Raw genomic sequence first — 24551 nt, forward strand, 5'->3', positions numbered from 1 at the left:
TCAAGCATATCTTCTTTGATAGACATATATATGACACATATTTTTCTCTATATCCGATTTGTTTGATGTTAACATCAATGTAAAGATCAGAAGTAACCTTGTCATGGCTTTGTGATATCGCCGGGATTTAAAATATTCGCGGTTTAATGAAACATTTTGAATTTTTTCAACACAAAAGATATGGTCTATTTTACCCGCTAAATATTATCCGATGACCACCCAAATTGGTAGGCTTCTTCCCTGCCTTAAACTCTAGCTACATGCGAAATTCCGCGTCTATTGGTCTATAATTGCGACCTGTATAGCTACTGCAAAATCCGACATTTTTCAGTATTTGGTCCATTTCAACCCCTAAACATTTGGCGATCATCTCCAAAAGAAATAGGCTTCTATTCTGACCCTAACCCCACCTTCGTGCAAAATTTCGTAAGGATCGGAACATAATTGCCACCTGTAGCGTGATTACAAATTAACATGGACAGACGGACAGACGGACGGACATACATAGCTAGATCGACTCAGCTCGGCGAGCTAGGAAGATCCATATATACTTTCCTATATGGGAAACCAATATTTCGAGGTGTTACATAAATTCTGGCCCAATCAAACTTATAATACCCCCAACACATAGTGTTGTAAGGTATAAAAACAAATCGGATGAGACATTAATGGGAGCTATAGCTATATCTGATCCGATTTTCACCGAAATTTGAAACACTTAATTTTAGACTAAATTCCATAGGAAGTGCTAAACTTCAGTCCATATGGCCGTATATTTGTCATTGAAGATATATATGGGAGCTATATCCAAATCTGATCCAAACTCGACAACATTTTAAATATCTATTTCTGAGCTGTATCTGATAACTGGTACAAAATATCATTCTTGTGGAGCACATATTATGAATGTGAGGGACGCTAACAAAAATCGGATGAAACATACATATGGAAGCCATAGCTATATCTGAACCGATTTTCACTGAAATTTGAAGCACATGATTTTAGGCTGAATTCCGTCAGATATCATTCTTGTGGAGGGACTTAAAACCCCAAATCGAATTAAACTTATGTATGGGGGCTATAGCTATATCCGAACCGATTTTCTCCAAATTTGATGTATTTGCTTTTAGACTGTATTCGATCGGATGTGTCCATTTGGGCTGATATTAGCCATTTGGTGCAAAATAAACCTGATATCGGATAAAGATACATATGGGAACTACATCCTAATCTGATCCGATCACGATAAAATTAGTCAGATGTATTTTTGAGCTCCATAAGTTATCTGATACCAAATATCCTCCTGTGAAGTTCATAATACGAATGTGAAGGACTTAAAACCCTAAATCGGATGAAACATGTAAATGGATGAAACATGAACTGATTTTCACCCAATTTGATGTACTTGCTTCTAAACTGAATTCTGTCGGATGTGCAAAAAATTCAGGTCATTTGGACTGATATTGGCCATTTGGTGCACAATTAACCCGAAATCGGTTGAAGTTATATATGGAAGATATATCTAGATTTGAGCCGATTCCAACAGGGTTCACCCTTGGGCCAAACAAATATTGTTTGGAAATTATCATCTCAATCGGATGATAACTGTGACCTGCAATTTGTTCGCAAAAATACATAGACAGACGGACGGCAGATGTCTGACTTGCATAAATCGACTCAGAAAGTGATTTTATGAAGGTCCTCAAAAAGTAAAGTGTTACAAACAAATACCCTTATCACTATGTGGTGTAGGGTATAAAAAGGACTTCCCATCTTGTTATTGAAAAACTCTTTGTACGCTTCCATTGGTATCGTTTTAAGGTATTCTATTTCAACGCTATCTTCCCGTTTCTATTTCGGTTTTCGGAAATTCTCTCATGTCAAGTGTAATGGCAGATTTGTTGTAACTCATCCTTAATTAGGGTCATTAGGAGACTATTAATTGTGGATACAAACCCAAAGCTCTGCCACATCACCGTGTCCTTCAATCGCGTAGCTACTATTTGCACCATATTTTCACAAACACTCTCACACACCAAGCAAACAAAACCAAAACACAATGACACTCATTATTTGGCGCTTATAGCGTTTCTGTTTTTTTCAGTTCAGTTTCTAATGTTTCCTGTTCAGTTTTTTTTTTGTTTTTTCCCTTTTGGGTTCTATTTTTACGTTTGCTTTCATTTTCTTTTCCTTCTACTCTTTGTAAGCATTACTTTTTCTTTTGGTTTGTTCTCTTCTAAACAACGCTACAATAGCAGCAAATCCAAAGACAAACAAAAATGTATCCCGCCTGCACTGTTTTCAAATTTAATTTTTTTGTTTCGGATTTTTTGTACTAACCCAAACACCAACAATCGTTGGCCCAACCTCCACACCCGAATCCCTAACCTACCCCACTGCCCCAAAACAACAACAATCAAACAAACCCAACCCGCCACATATCCCCCCTGTTTTCGTCACAACCCCCTGTCATCATCCTCATGATATCATCATCATAATTGTATGAATTTCAGCAATGGGCAGTCCATACTACAGAGACATGGATGAGCCAACTAGTCCCGCGGGGGCGGGACATCATCGAAGTCGAAGTGCCAGTAGACCCGTAATGTCACATGGTCTGGATTATCCAAGTAAATATTGATTTTCCAATCAAGGAGAACTTTCGAATGAAACAAAAACTAATCAAACTGAAATATTCTCCAAATTATTATTATTTTTTCGAAAGGAGCCCCCCGTTATCAATCCTTGGATAGAGGAGGTCTGGTGGATCATCATGATCGTGAGTTCATACCCATTCGAGAGCCCAGAGATCGTTCGCGTGACCGGTCTCTGGAGCGTGGTTTATACTTGGAAGATGAACTGTATGGACGTTCAGCCAGGCAAAGTCCCAATCCGCTGGGTAAGTTTTTGTTTCACATTTAAGACATTTCTTTTTTAATGCCTCTCCCGAAATCATCCCTCATTAATTTCATTATTCTCTGCTTCTCTTGATCTTTTATGTCTCCACAGGCTTCAATTCGGGCATACCACCTACGGATCGAGCGTATTTGGGCGATTTACAACATCAGAACACAGATCTGCAGAGAGAGCTGGGTCAACTGAAACGCGAACTGGAGTTGACAAATCAAAAACTCGGCAGTTCCATGCACAGTATTAAAACTTTTTGGTCACCCGAACTGAAAAAGGAACGAGCCCTCCGCAAAGAAGAAAGCGCAAAATATAGCTTGATTAATGACCAGCTGAAGCTGTTGAGCACAGAAAATCAGGTGAGTCCAAGAAAAGCTATGTATCAGGATCTTCGACATAAATGTTATTTAGACGAACTTGGATAACAATGTCCCTATGGAATATCGTTTTATTTGGAGAGAAGAATAGATAGAGTGAAGATGTGATAGAAAAAAGCCTAAAGATTTCTTGTTAATTTTGGTTTCGAGTTCTTATCACCCTCTTCCTACTAAGTCAAGTTCTACTTTGGACCCAGCAATTGGGGACTTTTATCCACAGTATAGACCTTCTAAATGTTCTTTTCCATAGCTGAACACCAGGAGTTAATCGCATTCATGGCAGATGACCGAGCTAAGAACATCTGCACACTGCCGGAGGGCGTTATTGGGCCACGGGACCTTTTAAAATGATTGTTATTTTGGATTATTTTATTTATTTATTTATTTATTTATTTTTTTTTTTTTGTTTATTCGTATAGAATATTATATTTTTATCTGGCGAAAAAGATAGAAATAGTGAAGTTGCTACAGAAAGAAACAACGAAATGAGCATTTCTATACCGATTTCGATCTTCTATCACCTTCCCTGTATAAAGTTCCCCAAGACACTGGAACAAGCAGCCCCGAACAGCGCTCCACGTTGGATACTTTCTACGTTTAATTTTCCATAGTAGATCATCTTGAGTTAATCTTTTTCATGGCAATTGGCCGACGTAAGATTCTCTGCTCTACCAAAGATTACCCTTAAACTCCCTTGTCTACCGGAGAGGATATCTAAGCTTCTCCGCAGACCACTCAGCTCTCTAAATAGGCAAAAGAGGGCACTAAGCTTCTCTTTTCGAAGGAATCGGAACACTAAAATCCAGAATTTAGCTGTTAAGATCCTCGAAGAATTGATGGAGCGAAGGTACCTTAAGCTCCTCAGCTCAATGGCAGAGGATATCTAAATGCACTCGATATATGAAGCCCCACTAAAAAGTAGGAGATCTCCACTAAAAAGTAGGAAACTTTCTAGCTCCTCCTCTAACTAATAGGAGACATATTATCGCCTTCACTAAACAAATAAATGGCTTTTGATCTCTTCCACAAGAAAGTATAGACCATTTGAGCTCCTCGACTAAAAGGTAGATGACCCCCAAGCTTCTCTATTAAATTGTAGAGGACATCAACCTCCGAACTGTTCTCAAATGAGTAGAACACCTTTGAGCTCCTCCACTAAAGTGTTGAGGTCCTCTGAGCTCCTCTACAGAAGAGTAGACGTCCCCTGAGCTACTCTACTAAAGAGTAGGTCGTCTACTCCTAAGTCTCTCTACTAAAGAGTAGAGAACCATTAGCTCCTCTACTAAAGAGTAGGGGACCTCTGAGCTCCGATTCTGAAGTGTAGGTGACCTCTGAGCTCCTCTACTAAAGAGTAGGGGGTCTCTGTGCTCCTCTACTAAAGAGTAAGGGACCCCTGAACTCCTCTACTAAAGAGTATGGGACCCCTGAGCTCCTCTACTAAGGGTAGGGGACCTCTGAGCCCCTTTACTAAAGAGTAGGGTACCTCTGGGCTCCTTTATTAAAGTGTATGGGGTCTGTGAGCTCCTATACTAAAGAGTTCATGACTTCTGAGCTCCTCTTCTAAAGAGTACGGGAACTCTGAGCCCCTTTACTAAAGAGTAGGGTACCTCTGGGCTCCTTTACTAAAGTGTATGGGGTCTGTGAGCTCCTATACTAAAGAGTTGATGACTTCTGAGCTCCTCTTCTAAAGAGTGGGGACCTCTGAACTCCTTTACTAAAGAGTAGAGAACCCCTGAGCTCCTCCACTAAAAAGTAGAGGACCTTCGTGCTTTAAATGTTTAATTTCTTCAAGCTCAAGTAATAAAATGTGGACGTCCTATAAGACCCTCTACTAAGGGAAGAACATCTCCGACCTGAAGGGTAGGGCTCTATGAGCTCCTCCATTAAAAAGAAAAGTTTCTCCGAACTTTTCACTTAAAATGATAGCCACTCCGAGCTTCTTCTCTGAATAGAAGAGAAACTCCAAACTACTCTTCTATAGAGTAAAAGACCTTCGAACCCTCCTCAGCCACTAAAAAGTAGAGATTTGTCACTAAAAAGTAGAGGGCGTTTTAGTCCCTCCGAATCTCCGAGCTTTTAATGTAGGGACAAAAGGACCTCCGTAATTCTCCATTAAAAAAGAGAAAATCTATGAACTATTCTACACCGCCAAGCTCTTTTTCTTGAAAATGGAGAACCTCGGGGGAACTATGAGCTAATGTACTGTTTTTTTTTTTTTTTTTCTGAATAAGACCTTAAGCTCTTCTGTCTTATCTGAGGTGTCATCTGAGTTCCCTTCCTATATGGTAGAGCATTTATAATATATTTTCTTTTGCGCCATGTGACTGCCGTCACCTCTATGATGCCTCTCATTTATTTCTAAATAGTGTCCATTTCCCTATGGTTTTAAATCTCTTAATTTCGTCCACACTGTTATTCCTTTGACATTTTTCTTTACTTTAATTTATCTTAATTTATCTTAAATATCAATTCTATTTTCTCCTTTTCTCATTTACAGAAACAAGCCATGCTGGTGCGTCAATTAGAAGAGGAGCTACGTGCTCGCATGCGTCAGCCCAACATCGAGATGCAGCAACAAATCGAGGCCGTCTATGCGGAAAATGATCATTTGCAACGTGAAATTAGCATTTTGCGAGAGACAATCAAGGATTTGGAGTGTCGTGTCGAAACACAAAAACAAACTTTGATTGCACGCGACGAAAGCATTAAAAAACTATTGGAAATGTTGCAGGCCAAGGGCATGGGTGAGTGTCGGAATGAAAATTAAATCTAGATAAACAACAACAGCAGCAATTGTTTATATGTGTATGTGAACAATTAACACGAACTCTGTGTGGCTGTGGGTGGGTGATTATCAGCGCCACCATGAGATGACATCTTGCTTTGTAAATAATTGGGGTTGTGGGTGTGTGTGTGTGTGTGTGTTTGATATCCATAGACGTTGTGTCACAGCTGCAGGTTAATGATGATGAGTTTAGAATTATTTGCCCTGGAAGTGGGGGAGCAAAAGATAAATATAATGAGGAAAGCTACTGGAATATCCAAAACATAATTTGCCACAAGAAAAGTTAACAATGTTTGCTCGTAAACTTGACAGACTTGTTAACAAATTCTTGACTTGCAAAGAGTTGTGACTGTAAAGAGTCAACTTTGTCAATTTGTGAAAAGTTTAATTAGAATTCCACCTCCACGGTGGGCAATGTACACAGATACATTTGAAGCTTAGAATTGGAATATTTTAAACGGGAAAGAAGTTTACTTAAGTACACACAGTAAAGACATTATCTATACAAGGTGGGATAAAAAAAAAACTACAACAAAGTGAAACGCCATAATTTTTACATTTTTTATACCCTACACCACAAGGTGGTCAGGGTATTATGTCTTTGTGCATTTGTTTGTAGCAGGCAGAAGGAAACGAGATAGACCCATAGTTCCTTTTGATGATCTGCATAGAATCACATTCTGAGTCGATTTATGCATGTCCGTCCGTCTGTCCATGTATTTTTGTAAACAAAGTTCAGGTCGCATTTATTGCCCGATCCAGATGAAATTTTGCAAAGATCTTTTGTTTGGCCCAAGGACGAACCCTATTGAAATTGGAGATGATCGGTCAAAATTTAGATATAGCTCCCATATATATCTTCGTCCGATTTGCCTTTTATTGTGCACCAAACGTGTAATATCAGCCCGAATTGTATGGAATTTTACATATACACCCAAAAAAGCTCCCATATATATTGTTCATCCGATTTGTTATTTTTGTCCACCGCCGCCGAAATATGCACTTGCATAGTGCAACAATATTTGGGGTAATATATCAAATACAGCTCAGAAATACATTTGCTAAATTTTATCGAGATCGGTTCCGATTTGGATATAGCTCCCATATATAACTTCGTCCGATTTACCTTTTATTGTGCACCAAACGTCTAATATTTGTCCAACTGGGATGGAATTTGGCACTTACGACCGAATTGAGTCTAGAAGCTAGTATGTCAAATTTGATGAAGATCGGTTCAGATATAGCTATAGCTTCCATATATATTATTCATCCGATTTGTTATATTTGTTACCCACAACCGTAATATGCACTCCGTAACAACGATATTCAGGGAAATATATCAAATACGGCTCAGAAATAACTTTGCCAAATTTTATCGAGATCGGTTCCGATTTGGATATAGCTCCCATATATATCTTTATCCGATTTAAAATTAATTGTGCACCAAATGGGCAATGCAATTCCGAATTTAAAAGATACAAATGCTTCGGCATATTTAGTCCTTTGAACTTTAAATTATAATTATAATTATAATTATAGCGTGTCTGATTGAATTCATCCATAAAAACTTTTAATTGTTATGTGGAGCTCTACTTAATTAGCAAAGTGGTGTAGGGTATCATAAAATCGGCCCCGCCCGACTTTAAGACTTTCATTACTAGTTTTAAATTTTATGAAATGAAAGCAAAAAATGGAAATGGCATCAAATTTTAGAAAAAGTTTAGATTTGTTCGAATTGGTCATCTTTGGCACGATTAATAAAACCGTCACACGCTGCCCGAATGTTGCTCCGCGGTATTTTGGCCCATTCCCGGCGAAACGCTTGCTTGAGGTGATCGACACTTTGGTATTTTTTAGTGCCAACCTTGCTTTCCAAACTACTCCAGACACAATAGTCCAACGGATTGGTATCCGGAGATTTTGGTGGCCATTGTGCGATGGAAATGAAGTGAGGAACCTCATTTGGTAACCATTCTTGGGTGGCGCGTGCTGAGTGCGATGGTGCTGAGTCCTGTTGGAATGTCCACGGTCTGCGGCCAAAATGTTTGCGTGTCCAAGGCTTTAATATATCCTCCAGAATATTTTCGGCTTTTGTTCTGATGTTTGACCAATACGAGCGGAGAGGGACCATCGGCTGTTAAGGGGGCCCACACCATCACAATGTCCAGCGGTTGAATTCTGGTGGTCAACCGAAGGTGCACATTTTCAGCTGACCTCTTTAGCAAGTAAACACGATCATTTTGTTTGTTTACAAACTGTTGGACAACGAATGTTTTCTCATCGGAGAAAAACTAATTCGGCAATTCACCAAGCGAAGCAACTCTTTAGCTCTTCTGAGTCTATTATCTTTTGGTTGCGGTGTACATTCTTGCACTTTTTGGAATTTCAATGGCATTACCCCGACCTCATTTTTAAATATTTGCAGAATGGAATACCGGCGATATGTTCAGCTCACGAGCCATTTTGCGGTCACTGCGACGCGGGTTTCGATCAAGTCGCTTCTTTACTTCTTGAACCATTTCTGCTGATATTGCTGTTTTCTTCCGTCCACTACGCTACCAGTATCACGGTAACGAGCGATGGCACGAGACAGAAAAGATTTATTCACATTTAAATGCTGGAGTGCTCTAACGATAGCCACACTATCACGCTTGAATTCCATCACGAATAATTTTTTTTTCTGGAAAATTTTCACCAAAATGCTTTTGTACGCTTGTAAACAATATAATGAGCTGTCACTGGAATAACTGTAACAGCTGTCGGACGAGTGGCTTGGAAATGACAGTTTTTTCATCTCACCCTACATGTGTTGAGGTATTATACTGTGATTGGGCCAACAATTTTGTAACACCTTGAAATATTGGTTCCCCACATAGAAACTCACATATGGATCTTCCTATCTCGCCGAGCTAAGTCCATCTAACTACGTATGTCCGTCCGTCTGTCCATGTTAATTTGTAATCAAGCTACAGGTCGCAATTAAGCTCCGATCCTCAATTGGCCAAAAAAAAAAATAATATTCTTTTTCTGATGTTACAATCGCTCTACCAGTCAGAATTGAAAACCAATCGACAAGGAATGGGGAGAGAGTTAAGGGCAGGGAAAAAGTCTTGCACTTTGGATGACCATTGGATTATATTTAGCTGTTAAATGGACCACGGCTTTCGTATGAATTATTTTTGAATACCTATCAACACCACGAGGGTCGTAAATATTGGACAAATGCCCCCGGTCAAAAACTAAGCGTAACATCTAAGGATAAACCTAAGGAAAAACTAAGGGTAATATCTAAGGATAACATCAAACTTTTAAAATTGGATTTTTTATTCACAAATTGACGATATTTCTGGCATGACTTTTTTTCTTAACCGCACTTCCTTTTAGTGATTTGGGACATCAGAAGTCGGGCATATCTTCTTTCCATAATTTTAATTATTTACATATAACCTAATTCCTTAATGGCAATTATAATAATGAACGATATTTTCCTTTTCTCCTTTTCATTTTTCTGCTCAACACTTTCATGCCGAACCACAACAACAACAACATTCATTGTGCCAAAAAAATTAAAATATGTCAACATAAAAACCTGTACCAACAAACCACTTGACCAGGTAAAGAAGAAGAACGTCAAATGTTCCAACAAATGCAAGCGATGGCCCAAAAACAGGTAATTATTTTTGAAACTATTTTTTACATTTTTTTATGTAACAAAAGACACAAAAAATATTATTTGTATTTGCTTTTCTTCTCTCTCATAACATAAGAAAAAATCTCAACAGAAAGTAAAATTAAAAGAAAAGAAATTAAAACTAAAAAGGAAAATTTTTATATTTTTCTGCAAAGGAAAAAAAACAAGAATAATAAGAAAAGAAAAATAATGAAAATTTTTAAAACAGAAAAATTAATTATTGCAAACAAAAACCTTTTTACATGAACAATGGAATTCGTAACAAAAAAAATAATTTTCATTATTTATTAAAGAAAAAGGTTTAGGTTTTTCATTTATTTTCTTGAGTTGAAATGCGATTTATTTTTGGTTGGTTTAAAAAGTAACAGAAAAATAATAACTTTCTTTCTTTACCATCCAAAGCCAACACGAGTTTGGCCTTGGTTCGCCCCTCCTAGACGCAAAAGAAATTTATAAAAAAAATATAATAATATATAACTTTTTTTGTTAAATTAAAATATTTTTTGGTTTTAAGTGTATTCTCACCACTTTACTCTAGCAGAATATTTGCATACCGACTTATGTATGTATGTATCACAGTTAGAAGTCTTTTATGAGTTCTTTCTTTGATTTCATTTCATTATAACTTTTTCCGTTCGTTGTTTCCATTTGTTTTGATTAGGAAAATCATCACATGCCAAGAAATTATAAATAACATTTTCATTTGGTTTTCCGCCGCCGCCGTCACCACCTTCACCACAAACAAAAAAACAACTAAAACAAAGCAGAAAGAAAAAACCGAAAAAAATAGTAAAATGAAAAACTTAGCAATTTCAGCATTACTTCATTATATATTTTTCTTTTGTGATTTTTTTTTTTGTTTTCATTATTTTCAAGATTAGTTTCATAAGAAAATTCGCCCAAGACAACACAACCACACTTCTCTAACCACCAACCATAACTCTTTACTGCTTAAACAACATTTCTTATTCTATCTTGGAAAACAGAATAAAAAAACACAAACTCAAAGTAGAGAATAGAAGGAAAACTTACAACACCCCTCTGAGAAAGTATCTTTGTCCAACCATCATCTCAACGTAGTCTACCTCAACTTCTTTAGATATCATTCGTCCTTATCTTTTGAACACGAAAAAAAAAAACGCAAAAGTAGAAGAGTTTTTATTTTTAAAATTGTGTTGTAGTTTCCCTTGCTTTCTCTCTGAAAATGATGTAAAATTGTTGACGATTAGTTCAAATTGTTTTTTTTTTTTTTTTTTTTTTGTTTTGATATTTTAGTTTTATTTTGTTTTGTAAACATCAGTGGCATAGCTAATGTAGGAGTCTGTGTAGGGATATTAAAATAATGAAAATAATCCATCTGAAATCCTGAATTCTTTGTAATTCAGTGGTTTAACTAAAACTCCTCCCCCCCACCTAGTAACTCATAACTACGCCTTTGTTTACCTCAACTCCTTATACTCTTTCCCACATCACCTTGAAGCTTCCTTTTTGCAGTTCACTTCATATAATTCATATAATTTTGAGGGTCAATCGCAAAAAATAAAGAGTGCTGTTCGTTTCATTGTAGTTCCATTTCCGTTGCTTTCTAATGCTCTCCATGATTTATGTATGTTTGAAATTTATGTCCATCATATTTTTTCCTTTTTTTGTGTTGTTTTTTTTTTTTTCTTATTTTTTTGGTTTCTTTTGGAGGTTCTTTTATGTTAACCTTGTTAAATTTTTTGCCATAGAAATAAAATAAATGTTTAGACTGAATTTCAAAATGTATTTTGTTGCTATAACATATATTTACTATATTCATATTTTCGAAAATTTCCAGTGATATTTTAATTTTATGTATTTAATCTCTACACTCATCTCAAAGGGTGTGCAAAAATGCCAACCATTTTAATGAATAATTTGAGTGTAATTTCTAAGAAGGTACAAAAGAACAAAGCAGCTTAGTTCGGCCGGGACGAATTTTTAATACCCTTCACAATTTTGTAGGAACTTGACAATTTTCCAAAAAAAAAAAAAAAAAAAAAAAATACCACCCCAAAAGAAGCCCTTTAAAGGGGCTTTACCTATACGTGGTCCTGTATAAGTAATTTTTGTCATAGGCTGTAGTACCCATTACGAACTTTAAATACGAAATCTGAAACAATTCCTATAACAAATTTCAGTAATATGATCAAAATACCGATTAAAGGGAGATGCCGTTATATGTGGGCTAAATGAAGAAGTGGACCTACAAGGCAATTTTCCGTCATAGGTTTGTAGTAACCATAACGTGCTTCAAATATGAAAAATATCCGGTGAATAATCAAATATCATCAATATTATCAAAATACCGAACATAGGGAGGTATCGTTATATGGGGTCTATACGACATGCATACATAATTAGTACCCATTACGAATTTGAAATTTGAAACAATTTCGGTAAATATGTTGTTAAAATCATCAAGATACCGAATATTGGGGGGTACCCTTGTTTGGGGGCTATATGATATCGTGGACTTATATAGACAGTTCTCTTCCAGGCGGTAAAGTACTCAGAAGAAAATCCTTGTGTAGAATTTCCCACAATTCCATTGAAAAATGTGGCTAAATTCAACAATACAGGCTATACGATATCGTGGGCTATATAGGTTAAAAAAACTGCAAACAACTTCAGACTGCTATCATTTCCAAACCACTCGTCCGACAGCTGTTAAAAGAATCCCAGTGACAGACATATTGTTTACAAGCGTACAAAAGCATTTTTGTGAGAATTTTCCACAATAAAGTTATTCGTGATGTGTCAAGCGTGATAGTGTGTTTTTTTTATATTTGCCTGGAAAACCACAAGTGGCTATTGTTAGAGCACTCCAGCATTTAAATGTGAATAAATCTTTTGTGTTTCGTACCATCGCTCGTTACCGTGATATTGGTAGCGTAGCCCGACGTCCAGGAAGTGGACGGAAGAAAACAGCAACATCAGCAGAAATGGTTCGAAAAGTAAAGAAGCAAATTGATCGAAACCCCGCGTCGCAGTGGCCGAAAAATGGCTCGCGACCTGAACATATCGCAATATTCCATTCGGCAAATATTGAAAAATTAGCTCGGGGTAAAGCAAGAACTTACACCGCAACAGAAAGAAAATAGACTAAAAAGCTAAAGAGTTGCTTCGCTTGGCCGAAAGTGGTGAACTGCCGAATTTGGTTTTCTCCGATGATAAAACATTCGTTGTTTAAAAGTTTGTAAACAAACGAAATGATCGTGTTTACTTGCCAAAGAGGTCAGCAGAACTCAAGCGCCGGCCATGGTGATGCTGTGGGCCGCCATAATAACCGATGGTCGCTCTCAGCTCGTATTAATCCACAGTGGCATCAGAAAAAATGCCGAATATTATCGCGAAAATATTCTGGAGGGTGTATTAAAGCCTTGGACACGCAAACATTTTGGCTGCAAACCTTGGACATTTCAACAGGAGTCAGCACTATCGCACTCAGCACGCGCCACCCAAGAATGCTTACAAAATGAGGTTCCTTGCTTCATTTCAAGCGCACAATGGCCATCAAAATCTCTATGTGTCTGGAGTATTTTGGGAAAGCAAGGTTGGCACTTAAAAATACCAAAGAGTCGATCACCTCAACTAAGCGTTTCGCCGGGAATGGGCCACAATTCCGCAGAGCCCTATTCGGGCAGCGTGTGACGGTTTTATTGGCCGTTTGAAGGCCATAATTGGTGACCAATTCGAACAAATCTAAACTTATTCTAGAATTTCATGCTATTTCCGACATTTTTTGCTTTCAGTAGAGCTTAAAAGTACTCAAAAGGAACTCCTTACGTAGATTGACAGATAATTTCATTTAAAAATTTGGCTACAACTATTAAAATAGCAAATATCAATGGAGGTACTGTTGTTATGGGGGAAAATGTAGACAGTACTCTTCTTGTGGGTGAAGTACTTAGAAGGAATATTTTAGGCAATCCCATTTAAAAATGTGACCAAAAACATTAAAATACAGAATATTGGGGGTACGATATCGATATCGATATGGCCCATCTTCGAAGTTGACCTGTCTGCAGACAATAGACTGATCTGTGCAAAATTTTAGCTTACTATCTTAATTTGTTTTGACCCTATAAAAACAACAGACAAAGGGACGGACTAAATCGTCTTAGAATTTTACGCTGATCAATTGTCTATATAGGTCAACGTTATCGTATAGCCCCTATTAAACGGTACCCCCGATATTCGGTATTTTGATGATTTTAACGACATTTTTAACGGAATTGTTTAAAATTTCATATTTGAAGCTCGTAATAGGTACCACAACCCATATTACAATGAAGAGAAGGTAGGCCAACTTTGAAAAAATTGCAGGTATAGAGGAATACCTGTTTGGCTTGTAATGTCAGAATTAGTATCAAAACAATAAAAAATCAAACAACTTGTTGCATTTATTTTGAATAAATAATTGAAAACCGCGATAACTGAATGAAAGGTCAACACTTCTTTTCAAAATCATGTACTATATATCTCTAAAGGATTATTTCGCTATAAAAACTGTAGATATTGTCGATGCATACGTCGAAATAAACATTTTGAAAACACCCGTATTTGAATATTTTCTGAGCATTTTTTTTTGTTGTTGAAAAGAAAACATATATATAAACAACTATAGTTGACATATTAAGCCAAGAAAATGAAAAAATTTAAATCATATGGTATCATAGCCCTACCTTGATTTTATTGTACCATGTCACAACCTATGACGGAAAATTTCCTATGTAGGTCTACGTCTTCATTTGGCCCGCATATAACGGCACCTTCCTTTATTATGTTATTACAGGAATTTGTTTTAACGAAATTGTTCCAAATTTTGTACTTAAAGTTCGTAATGAGTAATACAGCCTGTGACAAAATATTACTTATGCGAGGCCACATCTTCGTAAAGCCGCTATATATTATTGGAAAATTTTTCAGTTTCTTCGAAATAGTGACGGGTATTAAAACTTCGGTCCGGCATTGTTTATAAATTTCCATAAGCCCTAGCCTTCCATAAACAGCAGTAAAGTCTTACGGGAAATTGAAAAATTCTTGAAATTTTAGTTTGGGCATTGATGAACAATCAATCAATGAGCCCCTTATTAATTTTCTCCCTAAAAAAAGCCCTGATAACAATATTCATCTAAATATGATTGACCACTCGTCAATGTTTACTTTTCTACCATGCTACATGAAAATACTTTCATAATGTTCTTTCGAATCCCGCCCCTCATTCTAAAATCAACACAACTTGCTAGTAAATTATGGACGGGGGGTCAGTGTCCGTCCAATACTTGCACAATCAACTAAACCAATGCAACGCAGCGGAAACGCAAATAAAGAGTTAAAAAAATGTTCTGGCACACTTTGGGACATAAATATAAATATTGCACTACAAACACCCATTTAAATATTTGAAAATTAAAAAAAAAAAAAAAAACGAGAAATCTACTTCACACCGCACACAAAACAATGTGGAAAACACTTTATGGAGTCTCTTGGTTTTTCATGTCTAATTGAAATTTATTTTTTTTCTTGTGTGTTTATTTCAACCGAACTGTCGGAGTGTGTTAAGCGTTTTGAAAGTGAGACTTGTGTTCAAACATACATTCGTAATTGTTTTTGTGTTTTAATGCGAATGCATAAAACTGGGAATATTTATAATAAACATGCACCCTCAGCAACATTCACACATTCCCACGTCATGATTTACACCCACATTATATAATATACATTTATATTGTATAGTTATATGTATCGATGTGTTGGTGTATTTGAAATTACGTTGGTCGTTATTTTTAATATTTTCCACAGAATTGTTTACAATTATAAATACCAACAATGTGTGTCGGTCGGTATGCAGTTGTATGCGTGTACGTGCCGCATAGCTGTTTGCCGCCATCATTTATTCCTGTTGACTGACCCGTAACGATGGCCATAAGCATTCGGCGGTCATGATGAACACACATTTCATGTGTTTAACCAGCAAAAAAACACTATATTGTAGATATTGTAGATGCCAGAAATTCGTTATGATTTAGTGGCAACTGTTTAATATTCCTTGTGTAAAATGAAAATGTTTTGGGGCGAACTGGAAATTGTTATAAAATATAATGGTATTTCATTTTGCACATCTTAATTTAGAGAAAATATTGAATTGGGAAATAAATTGATTGTAAAACATGAGAAAGGCGAGGATATTTTCTTTAACTAGAACAACATCTTCGGCCATAGTTCCATTAGGAAATTGCTTCAAATTATGGGTACCAATGCACAGTGGTCGCTGCCATTGGCCAAAATTCAAAAAATGAAAATAAGATATTTATTGTCAAATGTGTACAAATGAACTCTTAAGGGGTTAAGCTTTTTAGAAAACATAATAATCTTGGCTTCATTCTAACGGGACCCTTCGAAAATAGCATCAAAAAAGAGAAAATGTAGTTAGTTGTTTTTTTTCAGTGGGATCAGAGAAAAAGTGGAGTAAAAATAGAACTGTATTACAAAATTAAATACATTTTAAAATTACAAATCTTGGCATTATTATTGAAAAGCAAGGTATTAACTTATTTTTAGAGCAGTAATTTGTGTGTTTAGTATATGTGTATAATATAGAAGATGTGAGTGTTCTAAGTTGCCTTTAAGATTAATTTTGAAAATAAAATTGGATTTCAGTTAAAGTTTTAGTTGTTTTCCCCCCTGAATCCTCCAATGTGATTTTTTTCACGCCATTAGTAATGGTCCTAAGATTCTAAAAGTGCTAATTTAACTTTCAGATTTTGTCAGATGTGTACGTTATGCCGAATATACTGAAGTGACTTCGCTGCAATTTTGTCAGTTCTATGGTGCTAGTGACATAGAATATGTTTTTGTTGTTAGGGATTGATAAGGATGTAATTAAGGGGTGTTCAATAATGTTGCAAGCATTGTCCTCTGGGTATAATATTTATGTCGATTTAATTTAAGGCCTTTGCACTGGAAACTGCTAAAGAGTTAACAAATTTATATCCATGGCACTATCTTCCAAGTTTCGACAAAATCATGCCAGAAAAAATGCTCGTGTTTCAACAAACACCGATCTTATTAACCGTCTTCTTCTGAGCTCTGACCCCTTTAATAATGGGACAGCGAACCTTACCAAACAATAACCAGTAAAGAAAGTCTTAAAGTCGAGCGGGGCCGACTTCATGATACCCTTCACCACTTTGCATATTTAGTAGAGCGTCACATAACAAATAAAGGTTTTAATGGGGAATTTGTGAGAATTAAATCATACCAACAATGATTATAGTAATAATTAAAAGTCCAAAGGAACTAATATATGGGAGGAATATCCTCCTCTGAATCGATTTCTATTCAATTTGTCGAGGCATTTGCGCCTTTTCAATTCGGGCTTGTATTATCCATTTGGTGCACAATTAACTTGAAATCGGATAGATATATATGATTTGGGCTAATATTACACGTTTGGTGCACAATAAAAGGCAAATCGGACGAAGATATATATTTGAGCCATGTCCAAATATTAACAGATCTCGATAAAATTTAGAAAGGGCATTTCTGAGTTATATTTGATATATTTCCCCAAATATCGTTGTCACAGAGTGCATATTACGGCTGCGGAGGACAAATATAATAAATCGGATGAACAATATATATGGGAGCTACATATATATCTGAACCGATTTCGATCAAATTTGGCATACTTATTTTCAGGTCCCATCTGGTCGTACGTATATTCCATACTATTTGATATTACAAGTTTGGTGCACAATATGAGGCAAATTGGATGAATATATATGGGAGCTATACCTAAATTTTGACCGGTTATATACAATTTCAATAGGGCCTTAAGTCAAACTAATTATTTGTGCAAAATTTATCTTTGATTTAATTTTACATTAAATTTTTATTTTATTTTGTTTACAAAAAAATCAAATTTGGACTTGATTTGTATAAAAAATGCTTCTATTTTTGAAGGGACCCTTGAAGGGACTCTACCTGATGGCGGGCTGTTTTTAAAATAATTTTCAGTAAGATTATTTTTTAGCTCCTTAGAACGTAAAATGTCAAATAACATTACAATCTGGTGTAGAAAAGTGACAAGAATTGGGCAAATAACCCTTATTCGGGAGTTACGTTATATGGGGACCATGACAAAACATGCATCGACCATATCCATTTTGTCACATTTTTTATATTTATCCCATCAAAGTACCATAACCAAAGATTCATATTGATATCTGCACTGAAAGTATTTTTGGCCGCTGTTCCCATACGACCTCGACCACTGTGCAATGGTCAGGTTTCAAACAGATTATTTATTTACGGCTTTGTATGTCTTATATGTTGCAGCTAAATTACTTCTCACTTAACCCAACATTAAAGGAACAAATAATTTTCTAGAATATTTCGACTTGTTGCGATTCCATTTTTAACTACATTAAAAAAAAAAAAACTTTTTAAGTTAAAAGGTTTTATGTTAAACATACACTGCAATGTTTAAGATAAATGTACTAAAAACCAAAAAATAATAAAAAATAGATACAGTCGTGGGAATTATAAACATATGCATAGACTTGACTAAAATAAAACCGAGGGGCACTTCAATTGCATATGTATATTGTAGAGAATTGACGTGCCCCACGGTTTTTTTGCCCAAAATATCCGAATATTAAAAAAAGAATAAGTAGAAAGAATACCCTTCACAATTTGGAACGAATTCGGAAATCTTCAAAAAAATATAATTCGAAAAATACCGAATATAGCCATTATAAAGCGGTCAATACAAAGACGTGGACCAGCATAGGCAACATTGTCAGAGGCCATTACAATATTCATATACGAAATTTGAAAAAAATTCGGTGAATAATGTAACTAAAATCATTAAAATAGGGAGATACCGATATATGGGACTATACGAAGTCCCGGACCTGCATAGACAATTTAATGTCACAGGTTGTCCCAACCATTAGGATCTTCACTTAAAAGTTATTTGTTGGTTAAAATATCCGAAAATTAAAAAAAAAAGAATAAGTACAATTTAGAACGAATCTTCGGAAATCTTCAAAAAAATATAATTCGAAAAATACCGAATATAACCATTATATAGCGGTCAATACAAAGACGTGGACCTCCATAGGCAACGTTTGTCAGAGGCCATTACAATATTCAAATACGAAAGTTGAAAAAATCCGGTGAATAATGTAACTTAAATCATTAAAATAGGGAGGTACCGATATATGGGACTATACGAAGTCCCGGACCTGCATAGACAATTTAATGTCACAGGTTGTCCCAACCATTAGGATCTTCACTTAAAAGTTATTTGTTGGTTAAAATATCCGAAAATTAAAAAAAAAAGAATAAGTACAATTTAGAACGAATCTTCGGAAATCTTCAAAAAAATATAATTCGAAAAATACCGAATATAACCATTATATAGCGGTCAATACAAAGACGTGGACCTCCATAGGCAACGTTTGTCAGAGGCCATTACAATATTCAAATACGAAAGTTGAAAAAATCCGGTGAATAATGTAACTTAAATCATTAAAATAGGGAGGTACCGATATATGGGACTATACGAAGTCCCGGACCTGCATAGACAATTTAATGTCACAGGTTGTCCCAACCATTAGGATCTTCACTTAAAAGTTATTTGTTGGTTAAAATATCCGAAAATTAAAAAAAAAAAGAATAAGTACAATTTAGAACGAATCTTCGGAAATCTTCAAAAAATATAATTCGAAAAATACCGAATATAACCATTATATAGCGGTCAATACAAAGACGTGGACCTCCATAGGCAACGTTTGTCAGAGGCCATTACAATATTCAAATACGAAAGTTGAAAAAATCCGGTGAATAATGTAACTTAAATCATTAAAATAGGGAGGTACCGATATATGGGACTATACGAAGTCCCGGACCTGCATAGACAATTTAATGTCACAGGTTGTCCCAACCATTAGGATCTTCAAATATGAAATTTGAAACAATTCCAGTGAATATTGTACCCAAAATCGTGCAAATAGCGAATATAGGTCGGTACCGATATGTCGGGCCCATACGAAGACTGCATAGATAATTTTCTGTCACAGGCTGTAGTACCTATTGGGAACTTGAAAGTCGAAATTTCAAAGAATTTCGATGAACATTGTGGCTAAAATTCGAGTATAGGGTGGTACCAATATATGGAGCCTATACGAAGACCTGCACCTGCATAGACAATTTTCTGTCATAGATTGTAGTTCCCATTACAAACTTCGAATACAAAATTTGAAACAACTCCGGTTAATAATATCGCTTGGACCAGCGCAGACTATTTTCTGCGATAGGCTGTAGTATCCTTTACGAACTTCACGTACCAAACCTGTTGGAGTGTCCAAGGTCTGCGGCCAAAATGTTTGCGTGTCCAAGGCTTTAATACACCCTCCAGAATATTTTCGCGATAATATTCGGCATTCTTTCTGATGCCTCTGTCGATTAATGCGAGCGGAGAATGACCATCGGCTGTTATGGCGGCCCACACTATCACCATGGCCGGCGCATGAGTTCTGAAGGTGCACATTTTCGGCTGACCTCTTGGCAAGTTGCGGCGTAAGTTCTTGTACTTTTTGGAATTTCAATGGCTTTACCCTAAGCTCATTTTTCAATATTTATCGAGTGAATATTGCGATATTTTCAGCTCACGAGCCATTTTTCCGCCACTGCGACTATCACGCTTGAGTTCCATCACGAATAATTTTTTTTCTGGAAAATTCTCACCAAAATGTTGTTGTACGCTTGTAAACATATAATAATTTTAACAGCTGTCGGACGAGTGGCTTCGAAAAGACAGCAGTCTGAAGTTGGTTGCAGTTTTTGCATCTCACCCTGTATACTTTGTTTAAAAGGTTTATTTCGACGGGTTACATATGGAATGTCGGACTTAATATACCCTCCATACTATGTAGTGTATAAAAAGGCCGAGGAAGAACTGTTGGTACGAATCTCAGATTTTCGTTGACGAAGCAGTGCTACTATATATTCTTATAAGAGTACTGAAAAACGTTTTATATATTATTCTCATATGATGTGTAAACTAGGCTTTAGCTTCTACTTCTTCATTCCCTAACCTTTTGCTTTGTTATGTATATTAAAGTCTGAAGACATGTTTTTCATGTCGAACTTACTGGCGTCTCAACTGACGTAAGCCATCCTTGCAGTCAGCCTAGGATAACATTTATTTTACAAAAATATCTTAAATGTCATAAAAATGCTTTGTTATCAATAAACTTATGTACATTTTATTTTTTTTTTTTTGCTCTTATCTTTGCCAATTGTCGTGAGGGTTAGCAAAATAAAGACAACAGCCATTGAAAGACATACCAAGAAATGTGCCTAAGAATTAAGGCACCCACACATGCAAACACACGCATGCACACACAACGTGATATTGTCGTCAAGCACATAACGACTCATAAATCCTAGTAACACATTCTACATCCTGCATGAGGCTGAGGCTGGGAATGGCGGCAACGGCGATGTGAATATTTATATGATAAATACTTCTTACATAAGTATATATTCGTTGTTTAGCTGTCTATCAGTCAGTGATTGTCTGTGTGTCTTTTCTCTCAGTCCGACAGTCAGTCTCACTGTTTGTCTGGGTTTTCGTTAGTGCAAAAACAAAACATACGCACACTCAAAGTACTTCAGAGCGATGTTAATGATTGTATTTTAGATAGGATTCTGTGTGTATTATTTTCTGCGTAATCTCGACAATGAACAAACGAAAATAAAAAAGGATATGCCCTTTGAAAATGAGACCGTTGTTGTTATGTCCTTGATTTGGTTATGGCAAAGACAACAACAACCCTGAAATGACAGAGAACAGCAGAAAAAGCAAAAAAAAATAGAAATTAATACAAATAAATATGTAAAACCTTGAATACAAATATAAATGGGAACTTTTTCCTGCTACAGTTCTCTGAACTACTTCAACAGTTAAATCCTTAAATAAAAAATTCTGAATTGTATAAAGATTTAATTTAGCCTTTGGATTTTTGGAGCCTTAGGGAAAAGAAAAGAGAAATTAATTTGTCTTGCTCGAGGAAAAGAACTTGTTTTAAAGGTCCGTTTTTCAATACACTTATGTTGTCCCTGATAATCAGCAATATTACGAAGATATTAAAGAGATCGTTTGAAAAAATACGAAAACGGAAATCTACTCCTGAAACCATAGTTTACAACTGATGAGATTTGCAAACGTGAACGTCTTAAGCCAACACAAAAAATGTATTCAGCATTTAAAACCAGTAAGGAAAAGTCAAAAGTCTGGCGGAGCCTACCATATGATACCCTACTCCACAATTTAGTTATTATTATTATTATTATTATATGGGCTGATATTAGCCATTATTTGTACAATAAACCTTAAATCGGATCAAGGATATGTATGAGACCTATATCCAAATCTGAGCCGATCTTGATAAAATTTGGCAGAGGTGTTTTCGAGCTCTATAATATGTCTGATAAGAAATATCATTGTTGTCGAATGCATATTACGAATTTGAGAGACTTAAGCCCTCAAATCGGATGAAATATGGGATATGGGAGCTACAGCTATATCTAAACCGATTTTCTCCGAATTCGACGTACTTGCTTCTAGACTGAATTCGGTCGGATGTACCTCACAGGATTCAGGACTTTTGGACTGATATTGGCTATTTGTGTACAATAAACCCGGTTGAAGATATATATGGAATCCAAAATCTGATCTCGATTAAATGTGGCAGATGTATTTCTGGGCTGTATTGGCTGCTAACAAATATCATTGTTGTCGAATGCATACTACGAATGTGCGGGACTTAAACACAAAATCAGATGAAACATGTATATGGGAGCCATAGCTACATCTAAACCGATTTTATCCAAATTTGATTTACTTGCTTCTAGACTGAATTCGGTGAAATGTACCTAAATCCAGGTAATTTGGACTTATATTAGCCATTTAGTGCACAATTAACCCGAAGATATATGGGATATTAATCTGATCCGATTATCACCAACTTCAATAGAGTGCGTCCTTGGGCCAAACAAATATTGTTTGCAAAATTTCATCTCAATCGGATAATAAATGCGATATGCATTCTGTTCACAAGAATACATGAACGGACGGACTGACATGCATAAATCGAATAAGAAAGTAAAATCGACCATATTACCACTATGTGGTTTATGGACGTTTTTTTCTGAAAAAAAGTAAAACGATTATTCCTATTGACATCTTTTTCCTAAAATAATACCATCAGATGCTAAGGAAGCTGAATAAATAACAAAATATACTTTGTGTCGTGGGTCACTTTTTATAAAAATCCTCAGCTATCGAGCTCAGTTTTCATGATAAACTGTATAATTGGAAATTTTTTACCAAACACGCTCAGATTTTGAGTAAAATTTTTTTCTAAAAAAAAAAAAATACTTAGCTACTGATGAAAATAATATTTATATATAATATATATAAAGAAGTCATCAGTAGGATAACTTTTTCTACAGAAAAGCACTCCAGCTTCTGTGAACAATTATTTGTCCATACAAAATCTTAAGAATCTTACAAATAATGAGCGTTTCACAAATCACTTTTTTTTGCCTCTCCGAATAATATTTGGAAACTTTTCTCTTCTCGTATAATAACATTTATCAAAAAAAAAAAAAATGTTGAACATATTTCATTACATTTATTGCAATTCAGCAACAAGACGATGACGACGACAATATTTATTGCCATTGTGAACCACATGCCAAAGAAAAACCGGGGGAACAGGGGATCGGGCGGGGATAAGAGACCATTGCAGATACAATGAGCACTTATAAATCCTGTAGAAATATCCTTAACCATTTATTTACGTTTAAATACAACCTTTGACATTGATGTGAATGTTGTTGCTGCTGCTATCGCTGCAGCAGATGACGACAACCGATGAGTAGGATGATGACGAAGATGATGGCAACAATGCATGATGAGAATGATGATGATCGAGTGTGACATTTACGTTCACACATCATAGAAATCCTACATAAATTGCTTTCGTATATAGTATTTATTATAAATCTAAATACAATGAATAGAAGCGAATGTATGTGTACGTGAGAACCAAGAATAAAAATGCTTATCCTTGTCTCGTTCATTGTGTGAAGCGGGAGAAGCGAGAAAGGTTCGAAATCAATAGAAATGTTGTGTTCTTATTTCGTCATTTCTTCTGAGAAAAAGAGCATAATATTAATATACAGACAGAGCGATAGATATCGTCATATAATCATTATGGTGATTCGACTACATACACATGTCATTAGACGTGTGTGCACATCATCATCATCATTATTATTGGCGGCGGATGTGGTGGATTAGCATTCTTATCGCACTGATAGCGTTAATGATGTTTGTAATTATAATGACGGATAAAATTGTTCTCGTGCAGAAAAAGGTAATCCAAATTCTAATGATTTTTTTCCATAGAAAAAATTTGTCCACTCTAGCCCAGGGCCCTTTCTTATAGAAAAAATCGTCCTTTTTTCTATATAAAAAGCCTTCAGTATCTGAAGACTTTTTTTAGAGAAAAAAATCGCCCTCAGCAAATACTTTCCCCATAGGAAAAAATCGTCCTCAGTAGGACCTGAGGACCTTCTTTGTCCCAGTAGGTGAGGACCTTCTTCATCCTTTTTTCTCAGTACATAAGGACTTTATTTCCATAGAAAAAATTCGTCCTGAGGAAGGAGGAACTTTTTATCCTTA

General features: G+C 35.9%; 1 protein-coding gene across 6 annotated transcripts in view; it reads left to right on the forward strand.

Annotated features, from left to right (window-relative positions):
* The window catches only part of LOC131804702 (trichohyalin-like), a 292229-nt gene that overhangs the window by 75030 nt on the left and 192648 nt on the right, over nucleotides 1–24551 (forward strand). For all 6 annotated transcript variants that reach the window (XM_059127776.1, XM_059127769.1, XM_059127770.1 and 3 more), the window contains 5 exons: nucleotides 2514–2630; nucleotides 2726–2899; nucleotides 3010–3266; nucleotides 5782–6028; nucleotides 9684–9739. In XM_059127776.1, coding sequence (XP_058983759.1) covers nucleotides 2514–2630; nucleotides 2726–2899; nucleotides 3010–3266; nucleotides 5782–6028; nucleotides 9684–9739 — 851 coding nt within the window. The remainder of the gene's footprint in view (nucleotides 1–2513; nucleotides 2631–2725; nucleotides 2900–3009; nucleotides 3267–5781; nucleotides 6029–9683; nucleotides 9740–24551) is intronic.

Source organism: Musca domestica, unplaced genomic scaffold, assembly GCF_030504385.1.
Source record: "Musca domestica strain aabys unplaced genomic scaffold, Musca_domestica.polishedcontigs.V.1.1 48, whole genome shotgun sequence".
NCBI lineage: Eukaryota > Metazoa > Arthropoda > Insecta > Diptera > Muscidae > Musca > Musca domestica.